Source organism: Eutrigla gurnardus (genome assembly GCF_963514095.1).
Source record: "Eutrigla gurnardus genome assembly, chromosome: 1".
Taxonomy (NCBI): Eukaryota; Metazoa; Chordata; class Actinopteri; order Perciformes; family Triglidae; genus Eutrigla; species Eutrigla gurnardus.
Genome location: NC_139915.1, coordinates 10,613,751 through 10,641,701, shown reverse-complemented (window position 1 = coordinate 10,641,701; position 27,951 = coordinate 10,613,751). Strand labels below are relative to the sequence as shown.

The following is a 27,951-nucleotide window of genomic DNA, read 5'->3' as shown; positions in this document are numbered from 1 at the left end:
CACACACACACACACACACACACACACACACACACACACACACACACACACACACACGCACACACAATCCTAGCAAATAGAAATAGTAGAAAATATATAATGCAAAAGTGTGCACAACATGATTTTACAGTAAAAAAGCTTAAAAAAACAAAAGTGCAGGTAATAATGTTAGTATTTCATTATCTATTAGACTGCAATTAGAGACATGCATTCCCCTCTAAACTCATCACTCATATTTCCAAGTCTTGTACAACAAACCAACAGTTCATGTAAAATCATTCATGAACAGCTGGAGGTCTTTCTGTGAGGTGCTCTGTGGTCATTGTCGTCTCACGATGCCGTGCAGGTCAAGGACTTGGGAGGCTGCTCCAGGATGGATTCACGTCGCAGGTCATTGGGCAACGCGCCGTCACCTCCCCAGACCGTGAGCTCCCCATAGATCCCCGTCTCGATCATCTCCTCCTGCCAGGGGATGGAGATATTCCCTGAGGCAAACTCGTCAAAAAAACTCTTGTCCTTGTCTTCAAGCTGAACGCCTTTAACCGTGGAGAAGGCCCCAACATCGTCAATGTTCTTGGCGTAAACTGTCTTTGAGTCTGGCACGAAGGGGGGCGTGAGGATCCCTGAGGAGACATGAGTGTTTAATGGACATTTGGTTTGTTGAACTCTATCAACTGTGAACTAAAACATCTCAACACTAACTGATCCACTAGACTAGTCTCTTTATTCTCAGTGCAGACCAGTGTTTTTACACAATTGGTGAAAACATACTATAAGGTGGATTTATGACAATTATCCAATGAGAATTAACACATAAATGTGCCCTCTAAAAGATGCTGAACCCCATATTTGGAAATATTTTGAAAATGTTTGAACACAAAGAGGCATCAAGTATTTAAAGCCCATCAAATCTGATGTATTTCTCTGTCACATTACACATTAATTACTAAATGTGCATCAGTAAACAAAAGAGAACATCATCTATCTTTGAATAGCACTTTTTTCCAAAGCACTTTGGGTTGCCCTGTTGTTGAAAGGTGCTATACAAATTGCCTTGCCCTGCCTTGCCTATATAGAACTCATATACCCCGTTTTTACAACGATGTGAGTGTGTTTTGAGCAGCTTGACGGCAGTATCCTGGCAACATCACAACCACCAATACAACTCACCCTTTTCAGGTTGGCGTGAGCCACTTCAAACCAGTAGAGCAAAAACAACACAAAAATACAAAAATGTTGATTTCTTTAATAAGAAAATATTAGAAATAGCCCCAAAAAAGTATAAAAAACTACAAACTCTCTTCTATGAAATAACCATACAAACTCACATGCACATTGGTTGAATTAAAAAAAAAACAGTAGTTTTAAGGGTTTTGAGATTTCTTTGCAAAGTGAATGAGCAAGGAGCAAATAAAACCGCAGAAACCAATACGTAGATTGTTGCAAACAGAGAAAACTGATAACTGACAAACAATTGGGAAACTGCAGTGATATGAAACTGACCTGCATTGAGTTTCCTCCAGTTGATCTCGCTGAAGAAGGCGTGTGCCCTGATCTCGTCACAGGATCCGTTCTTGAAGCCGAGCCTCTTGTCGACCTCTTTGAACAGCAGACCCTCACAGACGGACCGGGCGCCCTCACTGAACTTCTCTGGATACATTACTTGGTCGTTCAGAATCCGCTTCTTCACCACCTTATTCTCCACCTTGATACGGTACATAGAATAGGAGGGATTAGTTGGTCTCATTTGAAACAGCAGTGCAACTCCATCTTTAAAATCCACCAGACATTTGAAGGAGAAAAGTACAAATACTTTGTCCACCACTGGTTAAATAAGGGCTTTTATTTGTCACGTTAGTGTCATCAGGCTACAAGTGGGCAAAGTTGAGCCATCTAATCTTTAACAGCTGTCACCTTATTATCACACAGGTTAAATAAAAGCTTGTAACATTACAGTAAGAAGTAACGGTTATAACACTGGAAAGAGACAAACGCACACAATAAATGTGAAAAAGGCTCTAAACGAAATTTACGAAATTTACGAAATTTACCTTCTCTCCTCGGGTCCTGAAGGGTCCATTGGCAGCCATAAACTCATATAAAGTCACCCCCAAAGTGAAATAATCTACGGAGAAGTCGTACTCTTCTCCTTTCAGCAGCTCAGGAGCCATGAAACCTGCAGAGGTCACAACCTTTTAGTTTTAATACATTTGTATAAGACCTTCAAAATAATGAAATAAACCAAATTTAAATAAGTAAATCTGCATGAATAGTGTATCTCTTAAATCTGAAATCCTCACGTTATGAGATTTCACTTTTAGCTGCTATTAAAAGCTACATTAACTGTCTGCACCTGTTACTTGAGGATTTCTATTTCTGTGGAATTTACGGGACATTGCACTTGTGGTGCAGTGACTGGTTACAGATTTAGTTTTTACAGATGATCAGCCTAGAAAATATAATAATCTAATGTAAGGTAATCTCTATGAATAGATTCTGCTTGAATGTATAGTATTACAGTATGTTTGCTGGTGGACCACATGGACCAGGATCTGGCTCAATTCTTCGGAGTGAGAAACTTTTGACAAGCCACCAAACCTAACTTTATTTATTTTATTTTTTTAATGTTTTGCATTATATTTATGCATTTAACTTTTTAACTTTTTTTTTTACTATTTTATTTTGTAAATTGTATCTCCCTCCAATGTGATTTCTACATCTGTTAGTAAAAACTGTAAAAAAAATTCAGACAGACAGACAGATAAACTCAGTGTGTTCAGCAGATGAGGGTCTCCTTTACAGATCAGGTTAATTGTCGGTTTGGTGGTTATTTATTGCGACCGTACCTGGAGTCCCGGCGTAACCCTTGATTTTAAACTGATCATCAGCCAGCTCCACAGCCAGACCAAGGTCAGAGATACGCACATTACCTGTGAGAACAAACACACACACCTGGGTAATGTCAAGAGCTGTGCACGTCACTGATACTAATGTTGACCTGCAGCACGACGACTCCAACTCCTTCACCTGTCGTGGCACGATAACTGAAAGACGTCCTTGTGTTAGAAGAAGTAAGACTTAGTTTGTACAAAAAGTGTGAAGTGTGTGAGTTTGTTTTACCGGCCATGCTGGGACATATATGTTAGGGTGAAGACTTGATTTAGTAAGGTTAGGGTAAGTTTGAGTAAGGGTCAGGCATAGGCTGGTAGGGGTTCTGGTTAGGGTTAGGACATTAATGTAAGTCAATGTAATGTCCCCTGTTCAAAAGTCACCTCGTAAAACCATAGATTAAACAAACAAGATACATAACATATTATCAGTGAGCTTTAGAGGTGCTGGTAGGTGGATTTTGCTGCATTTAAATCAAGCCTAGCTGTTTCTAGTATTTATGCTCACAGAAGTGAGATTGGTATCAATCTTCTAATTCTTGGCATGAAGTTGAATATTTCTAGATTTCTAAAATGTGCCTATTTTTAAAATCAGATATGCTAATTGTCCAGGCTAGCCTGTATAATTAATTGCTGAACCAATATGGTGTCTTGCAATTAAAATTAGCCTAAGTTGTCTATAAATTATGGATCTCCAGCAGCATAACAGAAAACTGAAGTCTTAAAAAAAAAAAAAAAAGTCTGAAAGCATGCCACAACTAATGGATTTAATAGGGCTGCTCTTTCTACTCTACCTGCCATTTTTCCTTCGTTGCAATGCATGATGGAAAAGCTCAGCTAGTGACCATTACTTGTACATTACTTTTCAATATGAATTGTGGGATACATTGAGTCTACTAAATAGGGGATAATAATTCACAGCTTTTTTTTGTACATGAGTGTCTGACCTTGATTATCCAGCAGCACGTTCTCTGGTTTGAGGTCTCTGTAGATGATCCTCTTCTGGTGGAGGTGCTCCAGGCCCTGGATGATCTGAGCAGCGTAGTAGCAGGCCCTTGGCTCGTCCAACCCCGGGTTGTCCTCGTCCACATTATAAATGTGATACCTGGTGAGAGAGAGGGTGAGTAGACATTCATCTTTTCGAAGCTTAATGCTGTATTTTCCCTAAATTCTTAATATTGGTCCAATTAAACCCTGATGGATGTAGGATGTAGCATCCGAGGAAGATATGGGCATGCGGAGATGTTGTGGTCAATATGTCAGTGAGTGAGAGTGAATGAGATCTAACCTCAGATCGCCTCCGTTCATGATGGTCATGACCAGACACAACTCTGTTTTTGATTGGAAGGCGTACGCCAACGCGACAATGAACCTGCTGTGAACTCGAGCGAGGATCTTCTTCTCCACCATAGCCCCCTTCAGGACAGGAAGAGACAGCATGAGTACACTTTGACAGTATTCACAGCAATTAAGGTCACTGTCATCTCTAACAGGGTACTGTCATAACTGTTTAAAGAACTGTCAAGCCATAGTAAACTGAAGGCATATGAAAACTTGATTATTTTTCCCAACATGAGTTGAGTTTATGTTTAGATTTTTGATTTATTTTATTTTATTTATTTTTAAGTATGACAGGATTAGCACTCTATAAGGAGATCAAAATGCTCTAATGCTGAGGGCACTAATCATATAAGCCAAAGGTGTGTAACGTCATCTGCAAGGCTTTCTAGTAGTATACTACATAGTATGCAGAGAACAAGAAACAAACTAGACCACAACTCGTGTTTGATAGTCCTGAGGAATACCTACTCTTCTGCACTTAGAGCTACAGACTGTCCACTTTTTCTCGAATGAGAAAGTACTCTTCTTACCTCATAGCCTTTTCTCTTCTTCAGCCTCTTCTTGTTGAGTTTTTTGCAGGCGTACAGTTTCCCCGTGGCCTTCGTCTGACAGGCAGAAACTTCCCCAAAACCCCCTTTCCCCAATACACGAAAAACCAAAAACCAATCCTCTCCCATGGGCTGCATTTCCAACCACTTCCACTGCAGAAACCTTTTTAGATACATACTCTCCAGGAAGAAAGTGTAGGGCGCTTCCTTCAGGAAGTCCATCAGATTGTCCATGGTCTCACTGAAAAGTTCATCCTCAGCCCCATGGTGTTTCTCTTTGATCTTTGTGGTGCTGTTTTCTGGCAAGAAGGGGCAGAAATACTTGGCATCAGGCTCCATGTACCAGGACAAGATCTTGCTCGCTTTCTTGACTCGATCCTCATCCTCAGCCATGTTGTATTCCTCAATGTCCTTCCACAGGCGGCAAGGGCCTTTATAGTCATTGTTGGAGTCTAGGAAGTCCTGGAAGAGACGTTTGCCGATAGGCTGCTCCACACAGACTGTCTGAAAGCCCAGATCTAAAGTCTCCTGCAGGCCTTCACACACTGTGATGTGAGGCAGCTTCAGGCGCGAGTGGTACTGCTTGTCTCGGTTGGATGCCGGGTTGGCTGCGCCATCAAAGGTCCCACGGGCCGAGATGTAGGCAGAGTTGGCCACCACTGTCGTCAGGCCACCAATATCCATGGCGACACACGAAAAGTGAGGCGGAGGGACGGAGAAATGTTTAAGATGCGGCACAGAGCTACCGAGAAAAGGCACAGAGCTACCGAGAAAAGGCACAGAGCTACCGAGAAAAGGCACATATATGGAGGTGTATGCCTGGAAGTAAGTGCAGAGAAGATCGGATGGCAGGAAGAAGAGGAAAGCAGCAGCGAAGCAGATGATGTGTGGCAGATTCCCCAGATAAGATTGAGATGTGATGTGGATTCAGAACTCTGCAGAAGCAGAGAATGCCATACATCCGACCGCTTGCTCGCTGCAGACAGCCTCAACGAGCTCATGCAGATCTACCTGACTCATCACCTTTCCCCAAAGGGATTTATCCACTCTGTAACACTGTAATGCTTTATCCCACACTAACCCATGTGCCTGCTGTAGAGGAAGAGAAGGGAACAAAGAGTGTAAAACAAAGATATGATGGGGAGGCGGCACAGATGATGAAAACGAGAGGAAGGAGGGATGTGGCATGCATGTAGTGGGCTGGTAATGACAAGAATGCAGTGAAGCCTAGAGAGAGAGAGAGAGAGACAGAGAGACAGAGAGAGGCACATAGAGAAATGAGAGGAACGTGTTCACTAGCCTGGGCTAACATCATGCTTCTGCAGAGAACTGTTTTTTTAGTCTTCTGGTCTAACTGTTGGTCTGTCCATACCTTCTACCAAAAGCACACCCCCTTTCAGTCTCAGAACATGCAATGATTCCTCTTATAATTGGTAGTGAAAGCAAGTCAAAGCATCCCTGTGTTTAAGTAGCTTCACAGACCTGCAAGTCTTGGTTTCGGTGTTTATCATGAGGCACATGGTTTAGCCTTACAAAAAGATACAAAGTACCAACAACGGTTGCACGGATATATGAAATTCTGTTATAACGACACGATCACAATGACAATGCTAACATGCTTAATAAGCTGTAAACAGACAGGACAGTTGGGACTGATCATGTCATTAGCTTTGCATACCTTTTGTCATAAACCAAGTTATTGGGCAGATTAAATAATGATGATAATCATGATGACACCAAATAGTCGTGTGCAAACAATTCATCCTCTGGGGATCATGACCGTTGTCGTGGGGCGCCCGACAGCTCAGTGGTAGAGTTGGTGTACTGAGGCTAATTTGAATCTGGCCAGAAGCCTTTCTGAATGTCATCCCCATCTCTACCCCTTTTCACTCTCCTTTACACTATCCTATCTCAATAAGGGCTAAAAAGGGCCAAAATGTCATAGCAATATTTTTGTCTGGACCAAAGTGGTTGACCAAATGAGTGACCAACATTGCCTTAGCAATGCCACTACATGGAGATAAACATGAACTGGTACTTAAATTTGAGGATATGCTGATTTCCTTAATTTTAATTGCTTTAAATTGAATACAAAATATGCTTAGCAATATGAAGATGCCAGCCTAGGCTCCTTGTGATGGGTCATTTAAAAAAAAAAAAAAAAGTTTAACATTTAAATGATTAATAATTATCTAATCTGTCATAACAAACATCGGCCCCGTTTTCAAATGGTCTCTTCTGCAATCAGACGCAGGTTTGTTTTTATGTTTCAGTTATGTTTTCATCTGAACATATTATATGCAGCAGTCGTTCACCTTGACTGTTGTCATTAGTAACCAAGCCGCCTGGCTGTTCAAGGTGATCCTCAGGTTTCTTCGAAGAGTGAAGGATGTCGTTGCTGAATAAGGAAGTTCACCTGTTTCTACGTCAGCCTCCCTGAGGCAGCAGGCCCACCTTATCTTGGCCCATATATAATGAATAAGAGATAACACACACATCCCACTCTGGAGCAACGTCCAGGTGTGAGCTTCAATAACTGCAAAAGAGAATCAGACAGGGGCCCGAAAATAAATTAGCACAACCCTGTAAGTGCTGGGGAGGAACAGGAAGGAGAGAGGAGAAACAAATATTACTTTGAATCATACTGTCAGTGAGAGAGGGAAGAGGAGAAGGCAAAGGTAAAGCTGAGTGAAGGGGAGAAAAGGACTGCGTGGATCGTGTTGAGCACAGAGTTTCATCATGGCTGCCTTGAAGGAGAAGAGGACATGTGGCCAACGATGTGAAGACTTCGGACGTTTCGTCTGGAACTCCGACAATGGGACGTTAATGGGGAGAACACCAGAGAAATGGGGTAAGTAGCCTAAAACTTAACTGACCATTGTTGTGCAACATTAAATCATTTGAAACAATGAGACTAATTTGTAGCATTGCTCAGGGAAAACCTTAGTTTCTCCAGACATTAGAGTCACTTTAGGAAGGGAAATCTTCCTGGTCAGTATGAACAGAAAGGACTTCAGCAACCCATGACTATATGAATGTGCATATAGTATGGGCAGTGGTGGAAGAAGTCTCAATAATCCAAGATAAATATTATTCTATTTCAGCAGGATGACTCCTGTTATTGTTAGATGACAATACATTATATGAATGGATTATTATAATGCCTGAAGCTATAAAGTGTAAGCAGTATTTTAACATTGCAGCTGGTTGAGGTGGGGATTTTCAAATATATTGTTTGGTAGTTTAATCTATAACGATGCTTTATATTTCATAAGATCTTCACATATTTATGCTAATAAAATCTTAACCTGCAAAGCAACTAACATCATTGGAAAATAAATGTTAATGTACTTAGTTACGTCCCACCACTATGATGTGAGAACTGTGATATAAATTACGTACGTACCATTCGGTGTGACTTTTCCTGTCCTTTTAATATCAACACAGCGAGTGTATGTTTGCAGCATGTGGATAGAACGAGATAAGCCGGCTGTTGTGATAACCTTAGTTTTCTTCCTTCAACCCTCTGTTTGATCTTACAATCAGAATAAATTGAGCTCATATGGACAGAGGACACTTTGACCTCTGCGAGTGTAGACATGCACCTCCGTGACCACACAAGCGTTTCCACATTAAGCTTGTGTGTTCACTGTAACTGCAAAGAGAGTTGAAGCTGCCATAAATATGTAACCCTGACTGTGTGTTAATAATAATAAAAACACCTCTCTCCTTCACAGTGTACATCAGTCTGTATTATGTAGCCTTCTACGTAGTCATGACGGCCCTCTTTTGTCTGGCCATCTGGACCCTCATGTACACCTTGGATCCGCATGCTCCGGACTACCAAGATCGACTAAAATCTCCAGGTAACACCACAACAACAACAACAACAACAACAAGGAGTTGAAGTATGACTTGAATGAAACCTCAGTTAGCCATCTGTATGCTTCTCGGTTCAGGGGTCATGGTGTGGCCGAACACTTACGGGGAGGAACTAGTTGAAATCTGCTACAACACATCAGAGAAGGCCAGCTGGATGAAGATGACCAACATCCTTAATGAGTTCCTGAAGCGTAAGTATTTACTCCCTCGATCCTGTTTGGATTTAACGCAAAACAAAACAGCTAAACGTTCCTTTCTGGGTCTCCCTTTCAGCCTACAATGACACCAAGCAGGGTGAATGTAACACCCATAACTGCACAAAGGGTAAGTTCTTCATCCAGAACACCTACCCTGCCCCTAATAAAACCAAGTGGTCATGCCCCTTCAAGCAAAGCATGCTGGAAGCCTGTTCAGGATTCGAGGACCCAACCTTTGGCTACAACTGCAGCATGCCTTGTGTCATCATTAAGATGAACAGGGTACGTTTGATTCATAAATCCCATTCTGAGCAGTAAATAAAACAATCGCATAAAATAACCATGACTAAAGGTAAATGTTCTGCTTTGTCATTGCAGATCATCAACTTTCTGCCTACTAATCGCAGTGACATCCCCCTATATGTCAACTGCACTGTATTGGTGAGCAACAGCATGCGTGAAATAAAATTAGTCTGATGTTTTAAACATTATTTTACAGCTACTCCACTGATTTAGTATTGCACTCCCATAAAGTTGGAGCGCTCTCCGAGAGGCAAATTAAAGATGGTGATTGTGGCATCAGAGGCCGAGATATGCTGACTTTTAGGCCCAGTATGGCTGGGCCAAGCTCCAAACAACTCTTTTCATGAGAACCATCTCACCCATATTTATCCAACTCAAAACCCCAGCTTGTGATACAAACTTCTCTTACAGTTGTAGTCTCTGTGCTGAGGGTTATGTTCTCAGACTCAGAGAGTGCAGACCTCCACCAAGGCTGTTTCCATAAGTGAAAAAGAATAAGTATAACTGAAACCTCCAAAATTCAAAGGGTTTTTTCTTGGCTCATGTTTCATGAATGTCCAGCTAGTAGTTTTTCTGTAATCCTGCTGAGGGACAAAACAAACTAAACGGACCAACAAAACATCACCTGCTTGGCGGACGTAATAATACAACCATTTTCTCAGGATGAGTAGTTCTTATGGCAAGTAAACTGTTCTTCATGAGTAAAATTGGTGCCCCATAAAACATGATGAAATTCTGTGTGTGTGTGTGTGTGTGTGTGTGTAGGACGGACATGACAATGTGGCCAAAATGGAGTATTTCCCTGAGGGGGGAATTATGGATCCCTCTTACTTCCCATACTACGGAAGACTGGCACAGGTGAGCAAGAATCAAGACGTGTTAAAAGTGGAAATCACAAAACAAAACTCCAAACGCATAGCAACCAAATGTCTGCTTTGCCTCCCTCCTTTTCTTCAGCCCTCTTACGTCAACCCGTTGGTGGCTGTTCGGTTCAGCCTGGTCGGAGAGAAGAAAGCCAAGATCCAGTGCAGAGTGGTCTCTACAAAGATCAGCTACGAAAACTTCCACGATCCCTATGAGGGAAAAGTCATCTTCCTCCTCAAAGCCTCGAAATGAGAAGCAGGAGAGACCTAACTCACCTCTCAGAGGGAGCAGGTGTCTACAGACCGAGTGACAATTATTTAACAACCTTTTAAATCACTTGTCTCCAACATAATAGGCCCACTTGTAAATGTCTGTGTGGTGCTTTTATAAACATGATTTGTCATGCTTTGCTGAGGGATTCATGACCTTCTTTGTCATCCGATTTTTTACCCATGACATGAAAAAAATAAAATCTTTTAAATCTATGTATTGTTCTACAACCAACTGATGTGTCCGTCTGCCTGTGTCCTCCACACAAAGTCTGGGGACGTCAAAAGGAAGCGACCAAATTCTAGAGGTGGATTTGGAATTAAAACACTGCAGAAAGTTTTATGCATGGTTAAATATTCAAAAAACATGTTCATGTTACAAGCTTGAGCTTTAGGGATTCTTTGTTTCAGTGGTGGAAGTTTAAAGATGCTTTACTTAAAGCGATGGTTCAACAAGTGTTGACAAGTGTTGACCTGTTAAGCATTTATAAGAATTCAGCGAAACTTTTTCATACTCTTGCGTGACGGCAACAGCTGGGTAAACACGGAAGTGGCGTCGACGCAGCGGTAGCGTTAGCAGCAGAGGATAGAAGCTATCAGGTTTGGGAACATTCCATGCATTATTAGTGGGGTAATTCACGAGATATACGCACTGTACCATCGCGCTAGTGCTAGCCCTATCTTGACCAACGTTGACCATCGCTAAAAATGCTTCTGAAGGGGTATTTGGCTGGATGTCATGGTGGAAATTACCCTAGGGTGCATTTTACTCATCGCTTTAAGTAAAAGTGCCATCACCACAGAATGAAACCACTGCACTGCAAGTCCTGCATTCAAAAACAGTATTATCAACTACATTTACTTAAGTATCAAACTAAAACTTATTGTGCAGTAAAATGTTCCCTGTCAGTGTTTGACTGTTATATGTGATGTCTCTGGGTGAATATTACTGCTGCATTAATGTGTATGTTTCATGTTACTGCTGCAGATGTTTAAGGTTGTGTGGTACTACTGTTGGATAGTTTTATCAACAGCAATGCATCATATTCTACCCTCATATGTCCGGAACATCGCTGTCCTGTATGAACCACATATCTGTTTTCAGCTTTCTGAGTAAATGGAAATACTCAAGGAAATTAAAAGTACCTCAGAGGAAAGTACCACTGTTTACATGACCATAACCAAAATTATCAGCTAGGAAGTTTTTTCAAAAGCAGGATACCCCTCAAAAAAATCTATTCAAGTACAGTCTGTAGAGTATTTGGAACTTGTGACCGTCTGTAGTATGACGGCTAATAGGATGGTGTTGATGTTTCTCACATATCTGCTGACTGCAGACTTTGTGGGTTATCAGCTTACAGAGAGCGAGCACACACGCGCACACACGCACACACGCGCACACGCACACACGCGCGCGCACACACACACACACACACACACACACACACACACACACACACACACACACACACACACACACACACACACACACACACACACACACACACACACACACACACACACACACACACGATGAAGAAGGAAGACAAACGCAAATTCCTGCTAAAGTTCTTTCTAACCTCTTTGAGGCTTCTAAAAGTCCTCCGAATGAAACAATCTGAAAAATAAAAGTCACTTTTCAACAACACCATAATAAAACCAGCACTTTTAATAAGGGGTCGTGATGTTAAGGGGATACAAACCAAAAAGGTTGGAGTCACTGGATTCAAGTTTATGTTTCTGCTTTCCTTTACTGTCTTACTACAACTAGCAATGTTCCTAATGTGATGTTTTAGCCAGAAGGTTTATGTTGAGATGTCTTGTATTTAAATATCTAAAATGCTGCATATTATACTATTAAGAAATGACAGGACTGGAATAAGAAAAGCCTGGCAGGACTGACTGAAGAGAAGAGAGAGGGAACATATGCAAGTACTGGAAAAGGAGGTGAAAGTGAGATTTGGAAGATTACAGCTTTTCACTCGGATGTAGGGAAGTCTAGAAAAAGTGTAACCCTCAATGAAAATCGAATCATAGGTACAATAAGAGATACAAGTTTGGAGTAAAATGAGCATTCATATTAAGAGGTTTGTAAATCAAAGCACATAGTATAGAGCTGTTGTTGTGAATTCAAAAGCTCAGAATCTCAAAAGTGATGAAATTGTTGAGAAATTAGTATCATTACTAGTTTTGATAGGGGGGGGGGGGGGGGGGGGTAAAATACCTGGTTTTCCTTAGCAGTATTAGTTTGTTGTACTTTTGTTTATGTTAATGTTCATATATTCCAGAGAAACTACAGCATTCTGAGAAGAGAATAAATATAGGCTAAAACCAAGAAAATTCATCTTCGTTATTTTTAATAAATAATTGAATGAATTAAACAATTTAAAAATAAACAATCATTTTTATGAAAACAGCGGTTCTTCTTCTGTGCCTGTGAGCGTAGGTCAGGGTCACCAACACAAGTATGTAAAACTCCACAAAAGTAAAGAAAAACAATAATGCAATACAATGTTAAACATAAAACAATATGCAACATGTATGCAGCTCACACATTGCACAGTCTGAAAGTTAAGACGAGGACGTTGAGAGTAGGAGACGCCACAGAGACGCTCGCTTTCAGTGCAGAGCCGTGTTGAGCAGGCACAGAGGTTTGTCTTTCAATGGTAACTAGTGCAAGAATTTCCTTTAAATGTAACATCAGTCATTTTCTCTTCTTGTGAGCTCCTCTCGTAATTCATCATCTCCATTCTTGTTTACATTTTTTTATATACTAATGTGTATTATACCAAAGCTTACATATATTTGACCAGAATGGAAAGCCCCCCAAAAATAATAAATAAAGAGAGTTATAGTCTTTGTAAAAGTAATAGTTGTCATTTTTCAGGTAACAGTTAAGACTGTCCTCACAGCTAAATTCACAGTAGTACAATGTTTACAATAATCTACAAGTACAATCTATTAAATACAGCAGGTAGAAGGTTTGCACTTCAGTAAGAATTTCAATCAGACATTTGCAATAACCTAAATGCAAAAATAGAAATGTGAGATGGTCAAATGTAGGCAATATAAATTATTTAAAAAAAAGGTTCCCTTATTGCTGAATGGTGGTGTAGTGGGTAGCACTGTCGCCTCACAGCGAAAGTGTCCCGAGTTTGATTCCCGGGTCAGGCCCACTTCTGTGTGGAGTTTGCATGTTCTCCCCGTGTAAGCGTGGGTTCTCTCCGGGTTCTCCGGCTTCCTCCCACAGTCCAAAGACATGCAGGATGGGGATAGGTTAATTGATGACTCTAAATTGCCCGTAGGTGTGAATGTGAGTGTGAATGGTTGTCTGTCTCTACATGTCTCCCTGTGATAGGGTCCTGTCCAGGTGTACCCTGCCTTCGCCCAATGTCAGCTGGGATCGGCTCCAGCCCCCCGCGCCCCTGAATACAGGATAAAGCGGTAGACGATGGTTGGTTGGGTTAGGTTCCCTTACTACAAAAATTCTAATTTTACATGTAAAAAGAGACAAATGTGAAGTTAACCTTCAGATGGTCCCTGCGATTGTTACAAGGAATGAGAAAAAGTGGGGTTGAAAGTGCAGAAACTGAATGAAATAAAGGAATTCCATTGAATTCCTTTGATTCACACAGACAATAAAGAGGAAACATATGCAGGAGAAAGTGCATCAAAGGCATCAGAACTGAATGGATATCAAGTACTTGTGCTTCTCTGTCAAGCCTTTATGGAGAGTTGGAGGGGTTCAGCGATGTTGCCACTTAAAAGACATTAGGGTAAATTATTTTGCCATGTGTTATCACATAAGAGCAGGATTGGGTATCAGTTCTTGGATGGTCCAGGTTTTATGCTCTTGACATGGAGAAACAGCAGTGGACTGAGTCTGTTAAATCAAGAAGGAGAGGAAGATTTGGTCCAACCTTTCTGAATGACCAAGTAAGACTTAACTCCTGCTTCTCGTTGTCGGCTTTGCAGTCGCCACACAGGAAACCTTTGGCCATGAAGGCTGGTCATGTGATAGTTTTGCGTTCAGCCCGGACAACCCATTTGTGAGTGGTAACTCTCCACAGCACCGGTGCCAGCAGCAGACTGAGGGTGGTGACGCTGAGAACCAGCAGGTACACCTGAGCAGAAAGATGTAAATAAATATATATTATTCATGCTATCACCTAAAAACGGGTTTTCCACAAATGTCAATTAAGCATATAACTAAAATATAAAATAACTAAAAATACCATTCCTACTTTTAGCTGAACTAATTAATGTTTTGTTTTTTTTACATATTTCAAAATGTGTTTAATCATGTTAAAATAATATCTGGTTCGAGTCTCTCTAATGTGAAGATTTGCTGATTTTATATAATTTATAAACAGCATATTTCTGGTTTTCTGGTAAAAAGCATTTGAAAAAGTCATCATCACTGACCTCTCTGGAGATGATGCCAGCACGACGGGCGCGGCTGCCCAGGACAAAGGAGAATTCGCTGACCTGAGCCAGACCGGCTGAAACAATCCATCGTATGTGTCGAGACCCCGGAGGCAAGATGGCCGACAGCACCAGTACGGCCATCACAAACTGGGAGGAAATATGAGGAGGGAAGTGGAGAGAGGACAAACTGAGAGTGCGGCAAAGGGAAACTGTAGAATGAGAAGAGCAAATAGATAGGAGAGCGCTGTACCTTCATAATGACGAGTGTGAGCGTTAGCACCAGCAGGATGGTGAGTTCGTACAGCACGAATGTCGGGAACACGTGGAGACCTGCAGCGTCACACAAACACGCGAGATGATTCAGAGAAGTCTCACTGTTACACATGCGTTACATGATAATACAGCTGGGATCTGACTTGAAATGACACATAGCATCTGACCGATAGAGGCGAAGAAGATGATGGCGAGGAAATCTCTGATCGGCTCGATACATCCCATGACCTCCGTGGTGACCATGTGACCCTGCGTGGATAGCAGAGCTCCAGCCAGGAAGCAGCCCAGCTCCATGGAAACATCCAAAAACTCTGTCAACTACAGAATCAGTCACAGAGAGGGAAATCAACACAAACGGCTTCTTCACAGGAGGTGAAATTATAATACGACACTAGAAGAGAAATATCAGATGTCTGTAGAGAAATGCAGGAAAACTACAAATAAATGATCGAAAGCAAAGTGTATACCGTCAACATGAAAAAGACAAACGCTGCCATCCCCAGCACCAGGATCTCTTTGTTGCCTTTGCTCTCGGCATGCAGTTTCTTGTAATATGGGCCAATCAGGAAGGATTTGACTAACAAACACAGCAGCAGCACAGCCGCCAGTGAGACCAGGACCTGGGCCAGGAGGTAAAGCACACGGAGACTTCCAAGCAGGAAGCTGTGTTCCACACAGAGGACAACAGATTTAAATGAATGACTGTAAGCTGTGTGTTTTTGGTTGAGGAGAGGACATGTGCAAAATAAAATTCAAACAGTCTAACTGACCTGTCCATGTCTCCACTCTGGGCCTGGATCAGAGAGGGCATGGCGGCGATGAAGAGCCCGAGCTGAACATCTTGCATCACCAACATCCCGAGGAGAACGCTGCTGTAGTCCAGATCACCTGTCTCACAAACACACACTCACATTATTGATCATTAAACATGAAGCCCTGTTGTCTTGGATATCAACGAGTCTGAATACGAGTGAAATATTCGGGGCAGATTTGTCCCATTCTGTCACTACTACTTATGCACATCTGTGTTCATTTATATGCACAGACATACCTACGTACCTTCTTTGTCCCCTCTGCTCGCCCCCGCCAGGAAGCGTGACACTAGTGGAGTGCTGGACAGGGAGAGGCAGGTGGAAATGAAGACAGTCTGGGTGGGTCGAATATGCAAGACTTGTCCCCACAACAACCCGGCCCCCACCATCAGTAGACTCAGGTAGCAGGACCCCTGGACAGATGTCTTCCATACCTACACACACACACACACACACACACACACACAAGTGCAAACACATACACACAATGTATGTATATCAGTCAGAAAACTGACTAAAAGCAGCTGTATTTGAAACTATGAAACATCCAACAGAAAAAACATGTCATCAGCTAAAACATTGAGGGGCATAAAAGTGATTTAATAAGAAGAGTCTTCCTTCAAGTGACATTAACTTAGAATGATACAGATATTGGTCAGTTTCCAAGGAAGGTAACATCAAGAAATGTTAGCAGATTAAAATTATACTCAAATTTAAGTATTGGACAGCCTGGGTAACGGAATGGTTACAGCACATGCTGCATAATCGCTACGTCCTCCATTCTAGTCCAGCTGTGTTAACCATGCTTTCACAGATTGTACAGATGTTAACTCACATATGACTAATACTGAGTCTAAATCAAGTCTGAGGTCATTTCAATTTGAATGTCCATAAAAAAAACATGCATGTTAAACAAACTTTGATGAAAATATGGCTGGGCTCTATGGATAAAATCAAATAGTGATTTTTTACCAAATTCTTCGATATTGCAATCAAATTTTAAAAGGTTGGCCGTCAGTGGTTTTACAAACACAATAAGATTTTGATTAACAATCACCAGTGATGTGAATATAATGACTTATAACAGAACGGCAAGAAAACTGAAAAGATCACATCACATACTTTTCTGTAATGCAGCCTTTAAAAGACAACATTTATGCCACATTACGACAATCAATTACGAAATTCAAATCCCTCTTGTTTACCTTTCGAAGTCGCTCGGGTGAGAACTCCAATCCCACCACAAAGAGAGTGAAGAACACTCCCAACTCCCCCAAAGTCTCCACCTGGACCATAGACTGCAAGACAGACACTGACATAAACAGCGAGCAAACTACCAGGTGACATGCACGCACAAACGCACGCACGCACCCCCACCCACAGACACACACACACACACAGAGACACACACACACACACACACCTACACCTACCTTGATGCTGTTCAGACCGGAGGGACCCAGCAGGACCCCACAGATGATGTATCCAAACATGGGAGGAAGACCAACCAGAGAGCAAATCCAACCACAGGGCAGCGACAGCATCACCACCGACACCAAGTCCTGCATATCATATACATGTATGGTTTCACTGTATCAAACATTAGACACGGCCCTGCTCGAACCAGTATTGAGGATTCAAAACAAATTACAGCTTCCAATTCTTAAAATCTAATTCGTAAAATCTACATCTGAGCGGGAAGCACAAACTGACCTTGATGAAGTGATGGTCTGCTCTGGGCATCGTGGAGTCTCGGGGTTTGGTCAGGACATACTGGTTGTTCTGCGAGTCGATGAGCATGCTCAGGCCAAGGTCATCCTCCACGTCCTTCTGCTTGGACTTGTTCTTCCTCTTCCCTCCATTCTCCTCGTCATCCTCCACTCTCAATACTGCCTCTATGTTAACTCCTTTCATCTACACAAACAGTCAGTGTGGAAGGAGGCACCATTTGATGCTTGGTCAAATGGACAAGTGTGTACTCAATCGCGATCTTTTCGCTTTCAAGACGATTGAATCTCCAAGTGTCTGAAATGAACCGAAGTCTGAACGCTGTTTACTGACCTGTTTGTTGTTGTCAAAGGCGTGCTCCTCGATCTCCTCTTCCAGGCGGTCTGCTGCCTTCCTGACGTCTTCCAGGATCTCGTCCAGCATGGACAGAGTCTTATTCTGGGCTAAAGCGCTCTTGATAGCTTCCTGCTGGTGCTTCTCAGCAGCCACCAGCTCCACGTACTCCTGTTCCTCCTGAAAGGTGACGGCAGAGGCTCCAAATATAAAACTTCATTTGAAAAGCAACAGCTAGACCTGAAGCAATTATTTGATTAGTTGCTTGACGGATGAAAAATCTGCATTTTCTATGATCAACCAGTTATTACAGTTGTTAGATCAAACAAAACAAAAAAGCTAATCTTTTCTTGTTCCAGCTGCTCAATTGTGAACTTAAGTGACATTTTTGAAGATGTCACTTAATTTTTCACAATTTTCATATAGTTAACTCAATCAACAAAATATTATTGGTTTCATTGATTAATGATTAAAATAACCCTTTACACTGTACAAATCTTTTCCAAATAAGTCAGTGAAAAGTAATATTGAATTTCCACCTTGTGACAATCTTTGCCTTTGTCAACACTGTTTCTATGTACACCATGAAAACATTTATAGACATTCATAATAGAACATCAATCTCAGTTCACTTAGAGCGAGCGAATGCAGTATGTATCAGGGACTCTCTCCTGCACTCTGACATAGTCCCTGGGAAAAGGTGCTGGCCTCAAAACCCTCACCTTCATAGCCGCCTCTCTGAGGGCCTCCAGCCTCTGTCTGCTGCTCTCCTTCATGTTGACCACATCCCTGTAATCTCCCTGCAGCGCCCTCTGCAGGCTGTGCACCGCCTGAAACACCAAGTGCTCGCTCTCATTCAGTTCCTTCTGGAAAACCTCTAGAGTGTGAACCTGAATGCAGACAGGGGAGCACGAGTTAGTCAGTAACCTGTAAAAACATCTGACATCCTCTTTTGCTGAAGCCCCTGTATATGATCTTCATTTAAAACACGAGACTAAAGCTGTTTTCATCGCAGATTCAACGTGAGAAATGGGCTTAAAATGAGAAGATCGGTCAAAAATAATCAGCAATAATTGTGATAACCCATTCATCACTGAATTCACTAATCAAGCAAAATATAGGAATATGCTCTCTTTCCGGCTACTTGAATGTGATAATTTGCTGCTATTTTTTTTTTCTGTTTTGGATTGGATTTTAAAACCCTAACATTAAATGTTTAACCAAAAACAAAAAAAAACATCTGACTCATGCACAATGAAAATAATTCATTCAGGGCACCTCCCCTGTATATGTGAAACCTGAAATGTAAGTAAGAAATGTGAGCCGTTTGTTAGATTATTATGAACTATTGTGTCAACCCACAAAGGGACAAAGACACCAGCCTGAATATTTTCAGACCTCATGTCTCTGCACTACTTCACCAGGAGTATAACGAATAAAGCTAAACAATCACTGGAAACCAGCAGAGGCCCTTGGCTCCAGCTGGTACGTTTTCTCAGTCTGGTACCTGGAAGAGCCTCTCTGGTTCTGAAAGGGTCTGGTCTCGTCTAACAGCATCAGCAGCAGCAGCCAGCTTCCTGACGACCACATTCTTCTGATGCAGGAGACCCACCAGCCGCTTGCAGTTGCTGGTCACCCAGCTGCGGCCGTGTGTGGCCCCCTTGCTCCGATAAAGCTTGATGGCATGCTGGGCCACCTGGTCCTTTTGCAGCACAGCGAGTGCCCCCGCCGTGCCAAGGCACAGCAGCCAACAGACAACCTGCATCCAAACCTCTACTTCTGTCTTCACCCGAGTGTGAAGATTGATGAAGAGAAAGAGATCTGGGAAAGGAAAAAATGAAGAGAACATGGTTGTTACCAAGTTTATCCGGAATAAAACGACAAGGATAAGAATACTATGTTAGAGCTCCACTGTTGTTCAAAAATGACTTAACATGAATGCAATGAGCCACACTGCTGCACTGGGTGGGTTCATGAATTTTCTTTGAGCCTGATGCTGAGAGCCACTGACAGGGTAGCAAAGTATTGAGAAAAGGACAAATCCTCTTGTTTGTTTCAGTCTTTTCATGGGATTTGCTGATGACAGATATAGGTCATCTCTTTTTATGTTGCCTCTAGAAAGATCTTTTGATCGGCTGAACACCTGACACAACAGCTGCGTAAGCTCACCTGTGACCTACCAGCTGCTTTGACTAGCCAACAGCCCCCTTGTAGTTCTGTGTTAAGTGCACTTGACTTGACTGAGCATGTCACGTGTATAAATGACAGTAGTAGTAGTTTAAGAACCGAGCCAATTAGAGAAAACGCTGTGCTGTGAACAGGACGTCCTCTCATACCCTGACATATTGTGCCTCCACAAAGACGACATTCGACTTGTACTTGGGCTGCTGGACCACACCTTTGTGAGAATATGTTTACTTTCCAAACTCCTCCTATGTCCTTGTTCCTACAACTGGTCTGCAGTCACCCTGGTAGAAATCAACAGCACCCTTCCCTGCAGGGGTCCACTGTTGGATTAATCTGTAATAACGGATCACATTTCATAAGCAGATCATAAAAGTGAGTTTGTGTTTCAAAACGTCAATCTGAAAAAGTCTCCACAAGTTGTTCAAGAAGTGGGGATAAGTACAGTATTACTCTCTGAAATTAAATCTCAACAATCTAGTCAATTACAAGTTACTAATAGCAGTAATTGCGTACAGTACCATTGAGGTACATTTACTTTCCACCACTGAACTGCACTGAAGTTTTGACTGGTTGTGTTGGCGACTGGACATATAGGTTACTCTACACTGATAGATGTGTGTCCACATTTAATATTAGCAATAGAAACAAACTGCTGAATAAGAAACACGCAAATAGGAAAAAACGATGTCATCCCTACAAAAATAAGAATTATGTCAGCCGACAGTAACATAACACACACACACACACACACACACCAGACATGACTGGTCTTTCAGGAAACACCATGGGGCGGAGAAATTGTGAAGCAGTCCAATGTCCCAAACACAGATTACTCAATTATCACCATTCAACACATGAATAGACAGATGAATAAAAACGTTACCTGAGAAATATGTGCACCGCCTTGGCTCTCGAGTCCACTCCACGACTGAACGAGAAGCTCAAGAAGAAGAGAACAATCATGCTGTTGTACCGCACCACCGCCACCCTCACCACCACCGACACCCCTCCTCCCCTGCCACATAGCTGAAGCCAGCGTCGGTGCAGCCGTTCACTGGTTCACTTGACCAACTTCATGTTTACTTCGACCTCAAACCGTCGGTGCCTCTATCCGTGCTAGCAACGGGAATGCTAACGTCACTTCGTCCAGGTAGGTGCAAACCGCCGTAGACGAAACCCCCGCTGAAGTTGGATCCGTTTTTAAATGTTTAGAAAGTTCAGCCGGTTTTCTCTTCCGGAGCTGAAAAGCTAAGTTCGCCCTCTAATTCCTCCGAGCTGTCAGACCAGCTCCAGCCAGCTGAGTCCTCGCATTCCCGTGACACCAGCGCACAAGCTAACGCGACTTCGCTAACATTAGCTAACTAAGTTAGCCACATCAGTAGCGGCGACTTCTGTGGCAGAAGCTCGTCAAGATGTGTCGCAATGCAACGTTAACACGAGCTGCGGCGAAAACTGGACGACTGCTGCATGCTTTTCTGATATATTCAAGTCAATATAACTTTGATCCAGTGTAAGATTACTTCCGAAACATATTGATCAGCTTTGATATGGGAGTTGTAGTTTTTCAGTTATTAGCTTTCCGCGCACTCCGTTGTGTTGACAGCTGTTCCCTGGTCAAATCTGCTTTGATTTGTCTTCACGGTAATTTAACCGTATAAAACAATATAAGTTGAGTCTCATCGACTGTAGCATCAAACTTTGTTTACGTTTTAATGTAGTGGGGAAATAGTTTGATATAGTTATACGGGGACTTTTTCTTTGTTTTTTTTCTGTAGAACCCCTTTACGAATCCAAAACATGTTAGCCCAATTAGTCTATGTTAAAGCAGACAGCTATTAAGATACACATTTAAAAAAAACACTGGGCCTGTGGGATTGCAGCGCTACAGAACTCCATTTCCCATGGACCCAGTGCCCCTCCAGTAGCGCAGTTCTTTTCGCGCATGCGCACCCGGGGTAATTGGATATCAAGTGGGCCAAAACAGCGTGTGATAAAATGGTAGGTAAGATTAAAAAATGAGAAACCGGAGCAATTCTTTAGCTCCGTTAAACAAGTGCAAAACCCGGTAACGGCCGTCACTGCCGTTAAGGGGACGCACCGATACAGGGGGTCGGGCTGTCCTCAGCCAAGTGTCGCATTGCCAGGGTGATGTGTGTCGGGAATATGAGGGAAATGGAAGGTCAGTTGTTGGTATTTTCAGATCGGACACCCGCACTTTCCGCACGTACCTTTCCCTTTTTGGTAACTCGCCTGTGGTGCTGCCCCGGGTCAGCAGAGAGCCTGCAGGATCAAGCGTCCCCCTTCCTAGGGAAACTGGGTCAACAACAAAACAAAAAAAAGCTGGCCTGTCACGGTGAATTTGCTGTTTGATCATCGGGTGGGTCAGGTCTGCAGTTCTACAAATACGTACAGTCCTCCCGATGAGCGCCCAGATTAAATGAACACGAGGAGGTATTCCTGTAAACTAACGGAACGTGATAGAGGTGCATTTGGAAGTGACATTGTTTTCGTTTCCCGTAATGCAACAGTTATATATAGGGGGTTGCACACCAGATCTTATAGCCGTGGCCTGTGTTACTGGAACATAATTCACATCCGACTGTGTTTGTATACAGAATAAGTACAGGAAATAGTCTCAAGCAAGTAGGTTTTAATGGACAGGGACTCCTTGCACTCTTGTTCTAATGTTTAGAAAAGTTTAGGCTGTGTGTTTCATTCATGTCTCTGCATCCCATCCAACCAAGGCTGGATTACCAAGGGTCCAGAAACAAATAGTCCATGTCAAAATAAATTGGTGTTGATGTGGCCTTCTGCATTTTAACATAACCATGAATCATTTTAATATTTCACTTGATATTGTGCTGACATGATGATGGGTTGGGGGGGAATGTTTGTATATGTGTGGAGGCTTAATATGGTCCTCACAGGTTTTACTGCAGTCCTGCATTTTACCTCGTGTGCCTGCTTGTTTTACAGCACAAGTTGAAGTCATCGCAGAAGGACAAGGTTCGGCAGTTCATGTCCTTCACGCAGGCCGGGGAGAGGACAGCCGTGTACTGCCTGTCGCAGAATGACTGGAAACTAGAAGTCGCCACAGACAACTACTTCCAGAATCCAGACCTCTACTACAAAGAATCCATGAAAACCTCAGTGGACCGCAAGAAGCTGGAACAGCTCTACAACAGATACAAAGGCAAGTGCTCCAACACTCATTTTGGCGCAGTTAGCCCCGTCTTGTCTGGTTCACGTCGGCAACATTTTGCTCACTCTTTGCGGCTGTCTTTGCAGACCCCCAGGATGAGAACAAGATAGGTATCGATGGGATCCAGCAGTTCTGTGATGACCTGACGCTGGACCCAGCGAGCATGAGCATACTTGTGGTGGCGTGGAAGTTCAGAGCGGCCACGCAGTGCGAGTTCAGCAGGAAAGAGTTCCTGGATGGCATGGCGGAGTTAGGGTGAGCAACGCTTACAAATGTACAACCATTGATGCAACTGCATTCTCCACACGTTGAGGAACTGTTTGTTAAGGTGTGACTTTAAAGCTATGGTCTGCATTCTGAAAATCAGTTGAGCCTCTGAGACAGATTTGAAAAAAGCATCCCGCCTCCCCAACTAAACCCCTCCTCTCAGTGTTCCTAGATTCCAAATCGTAGACCATAGCTTGAAGTAAAAAGTTGTGCTCATTGGGCACATATTGAATCTCAAACTGTATATTCTGTTAAATGTGATGAGCTCAGACTTCTCAATACTACTTTGTGTGTGCGGTTCACCACTACTCATAATAACAGGGTCTTTTTTCTTTTCTTAATGTCTCCTAGCTGTGACAGTCCTGAAAAACTCAAAGCGATCCTTCCCCGACTAGAGCAGGAGCTGAAAGACACGGGGAAGTTCAAAGACTTCTACCAGTTTACCTTCAATTTTGCCAAGAACCCCGGCCAGAAAGGTTTAGGTAAGCACCAGTGCAAAACATGAAGAACAGGTAGAAAAGGCGAGGCTTGTTACAGCTGGTATTATTCATTTTTATTTTATTTAAAAAACAAAATTGCAATCATAAAAAAAATAAAAAAAAAGGTTTTGAAAAGTTTAAAATCTTGCTCTACTTGATGTCCTAGACCTCGAGATGGCTGTTGCTTACTGGAATCTAGTTCTCACAGGTCGCTTCAAGTTTTTGGACCTCTGGAACCGCTTCCTGCTGGTGAGAGAGGAAGTCCTTTTTTTAGACCTGATGTTACAGAAATGTATAAATAGATTTCAAGAAATGTCATTTTTTATTTTCTGCATCTTCTGTCTATCTCATTTGCAAAGTACATAAGAAGCAAAAGTATTGGAGACAATTTGGTAGAATACAGTAAATACAACACTAGGACAAACTGAATTGCCGTTAAATACACAGTGATTTCTATTATTGTAATAAGTCTTATCTCCCACTCTTTTCTCTGTTATTGTGCTGCATTCAGGAGCATCACAAGCGATCAATCCCCAAGGACACGTGGAACCTCCTCCTGGACTTCGGCAATATGATCGCAGACGACATGTCAAACTATGATGAGGAAGGTGAGGTTGTAAAAGCAGGGTGAAGTCATGTGTCTGCACAACTCACTGATCACATACAGTTGTATTACTGACAATTCAGTCGGTCGTACTGAAAAACCTCATGGCAGGGTAAGGTTTACAACTTGCATTAACATCATTGAAAAAGATTGACATAAGAGACGTTCTTAATGACGTTTATTGTATTGTTTATATTTGTTTTTTTTTTTTTTTTTTTTCTCCGCAGGGGCGTGGCCTGTCCTCATAGATGACTTTGTGGAGTTTGCACGGCCGATTGTGACGAGTAAGCGCAACATGACATAGTGTTTGTCCCGGTGTCATGCAGCGAGTGGACTTTGCGTTTCTCCTGATTTTTTTTCTTCTTTTGTTGAATGAGGATTTTTATACAAATGAGCCAAAAAGAGAGTACTTCTCAATAAGCCTGTCCGCAGCTTGTCGTTAAGATTGAGCTTTCAATTCGCGGGGGAGTGACCTGGAACACCTGTTCAGAGAGGAAAGCACGAGGGGAATCAACCGGAGCGAGATTACAGGGTGGTTTTTTTTTGGCAAGGACAGACTTTGTATTTGCAATATGGAAATGATGGATGCCCTAAAACTCGTCACTCATGAGCAAATCCCCGATGGGTGTGGCTTTGAGCTGCTGCTGCGGACTTGGCTCGCTAACCTGCACCCTCAGCACAGTAAGGAGGGACAGTAACGAACTTTCAGCACACGCAGACGATGAAGTTATAGATGCAGTAGGATGTGGCCTCTTACATTGTCAATTTTGAATGGAACAGTACGTTAAAATCTGCATGTTTTTGTCAGCTAGTGTGAAGCAGTGCCATGGATGATAAGGAGGGGGGAACGGTACTCTACATCATTTTCACTGAGATTGTGGCAGCTCTCTAACAATCACTGAGAGCAGAGAGAAAGTGTGCTTGCTTGTGTGCGTGTGTGTGTGTGTGTGTGTGTGTGTGTGTGTGTGTGTGTTTTGGGGTGGGGTTAAACAAATTGCCTCTTTTACAATACAGTTCATTTGGTTTTATTATAATTAGAAGTTGAGAAATGATTATTATTATTATTCACGTTAACTGAGCGACAGTGACAAAGTGTGGATCCACATTTTGTATTCACACTGAGAACTGGACAGAGCGGCATGCTTTTCTAGCTCAGCACCAGCAGAACCACTGTTGTTACAGCTGTAACGTGTCGAACCCCATAGGAACAAGGATGGATTCGGTGCAAATGGATGCAAAAACAGGGAATGCCCTTTAGAATCATGACTAGGACATGAGAAGCATTTGGGATCCTCATCTTTAAAGTGCTTTTTGCATTCACACTTTTGGTCTACTTTAGTTGTGCGGTGTGGGTGAACTGCTGTACACGAAGAGAAACTGACTGGCATATTGACTGTTTTCTATTATTCAGGTGATTTGCCAACTCTGCAAACTGCACTGATTTCCACGTTTTCTGTTGTTGTAGGTTCTCTTAATCAGGCAGCACTGAGCTACAGAGCTGGTCCGTTTACTTGACCGTAGGTTCACTTACACTAGACTTTTTAAAAATGAACATCTACATCCCACATAAGAGTATTTTTTAACTGTTTACACTGCTTGAGATTTTAGTGTTGTTTTTCATGGATTAGTAACCGGTGCAATGGTGGCATGTTTAAGTACCATAGAGGGAAAACGTTGCGCTGTCTTTGAGAAAATTGCCTCTGCTGCCATCTAGGGGTGCAATGCTTTTCCTTCACTCAAGATTAAGTGTTGGTATTTAAGTGTAATTATGAGCACTAAATGCATCCCCCTTTCTCAGCGAAAGAGTGTGACAAAAGGTAGAGCTCAGGTAGCAGTCGTCGCAGTGAGCAGCCGGCAGGTTTCTGCACTTGTACATCCCCCCTCCCCACCCCCCGCATCAAATTTCTCATCCAACTGCAGTTGTTTGTTAATTTAAACAAATGAAAGGGTTGTAACTACATATTCTCTCTTTAAGTTCACACATGAATGTTAAGAGAAGTCTGTTGTGTGCGCGAGGCAGACTTTAAGAAGCTTAGGGGGGGGGGATCAGGAGGGTTATTTATTATGATTTCAGTCCCGGATTGAATGCAGATGAGTGGCAAAGTAACGGGCTTCACCGTGACTGTAAAACAGTCATCGTAGTAGCAGCTGGTAAATGTGTCATATTGTCCATCTTTGTAACTAGAGCAGTTAGATACGTGTTGGTGACGATGAAATATCCCATGTAACCTTCTGACTGTCGGAGTTGTGCACAAACCCATCAAGACAGCACGCGAGAGCTTTTCCCCACTTGAGTGTTGTTGACGACTTCATCACCTGACATCGCCTGTGGTTCAGGAGCAAGAACTTGTGACGACTTTCAGTATTCAGTTTGCTAATATGGTACATTTGGTACATTTTTATTTGTCAAATGTGTGGTCGAGTGTTTTGAATCATGCAGATCATTCTTATCAAAACAGTATTATTTTTGCTGGTAAGAAAACATGTATTGACAGAATGTTGTTGTTTTTTTTTCCTCACAGAAGCATATCGTACATTGTTTTCTTTAAGAAAAGTTGTCAATAAAGCATGTTTTTTTTTAACAGCCATGTAAGACATGTACCTCTGTAGATGCAGCCGTTAGTTCTGACAACAAAGGTTTGTTTTGTTGTGAGAAACGAGGATACTGAATGCTGGTCAGCAGGAATGTGTTGTTCTGAAATCAGTATCCCAATATTTAATAGTTTTCTGAAATCGATACGAATCACATGTCAAATGCAAAATTGCAGCTAAAATATATATAACTTCTATCTTCAGTGTGATGACCTGTGTTGTTGATTTCATCAAAGAAAAACTCTTTGCACATGTAAGACAAGAATATCATATTTTTATTTTTCAAAAGGAATTTCAATAATTCACCTGGATTGAATAACAGTATTCTGCAAATCTAAAATGTTTGTCATGTTATATGATACCACTAAAAGGTTCACAATGATCATGTTGAGCCGTATATATCACTGTTCTGTGATCTATATGAAGAAGCTGTTTATGTCCAATTCAGCAGATGTTTACACCGATAAACGATAATGAGGATGATCATATCCATATATCCCCTGCTGAGAAACACTGCCTTACAGTGTGTGTGCGTGCGTGCATGCGTGCGTGCGTGCGTTTGAGAGTGTATGCAAATGTAAGCTTGGTAACAGTTGTTCCTTATCAGGTTGCATTCCTGCTGCATATCATCATCATCGCTGGCTCCCCTGGTTAATGCTTTGTCTACTGTTACTCCTAGTATGTTAAGGGCAACATTCACCAACAGATTAAAAATAAAAAAGAGGAACAACATATAGTCTCAAAAAGGAAAAAT

At 42.2% G+C, this 27,951-nt stretch overlaps 4 protein-coding genes across 4 annotated transcripts; 2 read left to right on the top strand and 2 right to left on the bottom strand.

Moving 5' to 3' along the window:
* Positions 1-27: 27 nt before the first annotated feature.
* Positions 28-5,531, bottom strand: grk1a (G protein-coupled receptor kinase 1 a). The gene is made up of 7 exons (XM_084014757.1): positions 4,760-5,531; positions 4,177-4,304; positions 3,836-3,993; positions 2,847-2,930; positions 2,052-2,176; positions 1,504-1,705; positions 28-623 (listed from the first exon to the last, which is right to left on the bottom strand). Exons 1-7 carry the CDS (start codon positions 5,459-5,461, stop codon positions 331-333), a joined length of 1,692 nt encoding a protein of 563 aa, XP_083870883.1. The 5' UTR covers positions 5,462-5,531; the 3' UTR covers positions 28-330.
* A 1,312-nt stretch (positions 5,532-6,843) lies between these two features.
* On the top strand, positions 6,844-10,388 carry LOC311016860 (potassium-transporting ATPase subunit beta-like). Its single transcript, XM_084014856.1, has 7 exons — positions 6,844-7,628; positions 8,515-8,643; positions 8,737-8,850; positions 8,933-9,138; positions 9,235-9,297; positions 9,925-10,017; positions 10,117-10,388. Exons 1-7 carry the CDS (start codon positions 7,517-7,519, stop codon positions 10,273-10,275), a joined length of 876 nt encoding a protein of 291 aa, XP_083870982.1. The 5' UTR covers positions 6,844-7,516; the 3' UTR covers positions 10,276-10,388.
* A 2,240-nt stretch (positions 10,389-12,628) lies between these two features.
* On the bottom strand, positions 12,629-21,191 carry tmco3 (transmembrane and coiled-coil domains 3). Its single transcript, XM_084014718.1, has 14 exons — positions 20,937-21,191; positions 19,374-19,687; positions 18,589-18,756; positions 17,867-18,046; positions 17,519-17,719; positions 17,239-17,367; positions 17,011-17,103; positions 16,053-16,239; positions 15,764-15,881; positions 15,461-15,656; positions 15,161-15,311; positions 14,971-15,050; positions 14,718-14,867; positions 12,629-14,416 (listed from the first exon to the last, which is right to left on the bottom strand). The coding sequence occupies exons 2-14, from the start codon at positions 19,629-19,631 to the stop codon at positions 14,303-14,305; spliced, it is 2,025 nt and encodes a 674-aa protein (XP_083870844.1). The 5' UTR covers positions 19,632-19,687; positions 20,937-21,191; the 3' UTR covers positions 12,629-14,302.
* An 804-nt stretch (positions 21,192-21,995) lies between these two features.
* On the top strand, positions 21,996-27,400 carry dcun1d2b (DCN1, defective in cullin neddylation 1, domain containing 2b; the record flags this gene model as incomplete). The annotated part of the gene is given in 8 exon segments (XM_084014887.1): positions 21,996-22,008; positions 22,011-22,051; positions 23,030-23,246; positions 23,342-23,510; positions 23,874-24,004; positions 24,168-24,250; positions 24,513-24,609; positions 24,833-27,400. Coding segments are annotated over 8 exon segments (828 nt in total). The 3' UTR covers positions 24,910-27,400.
* Positions 27,401-27,951: the final 551 nt, after the last annotated feature.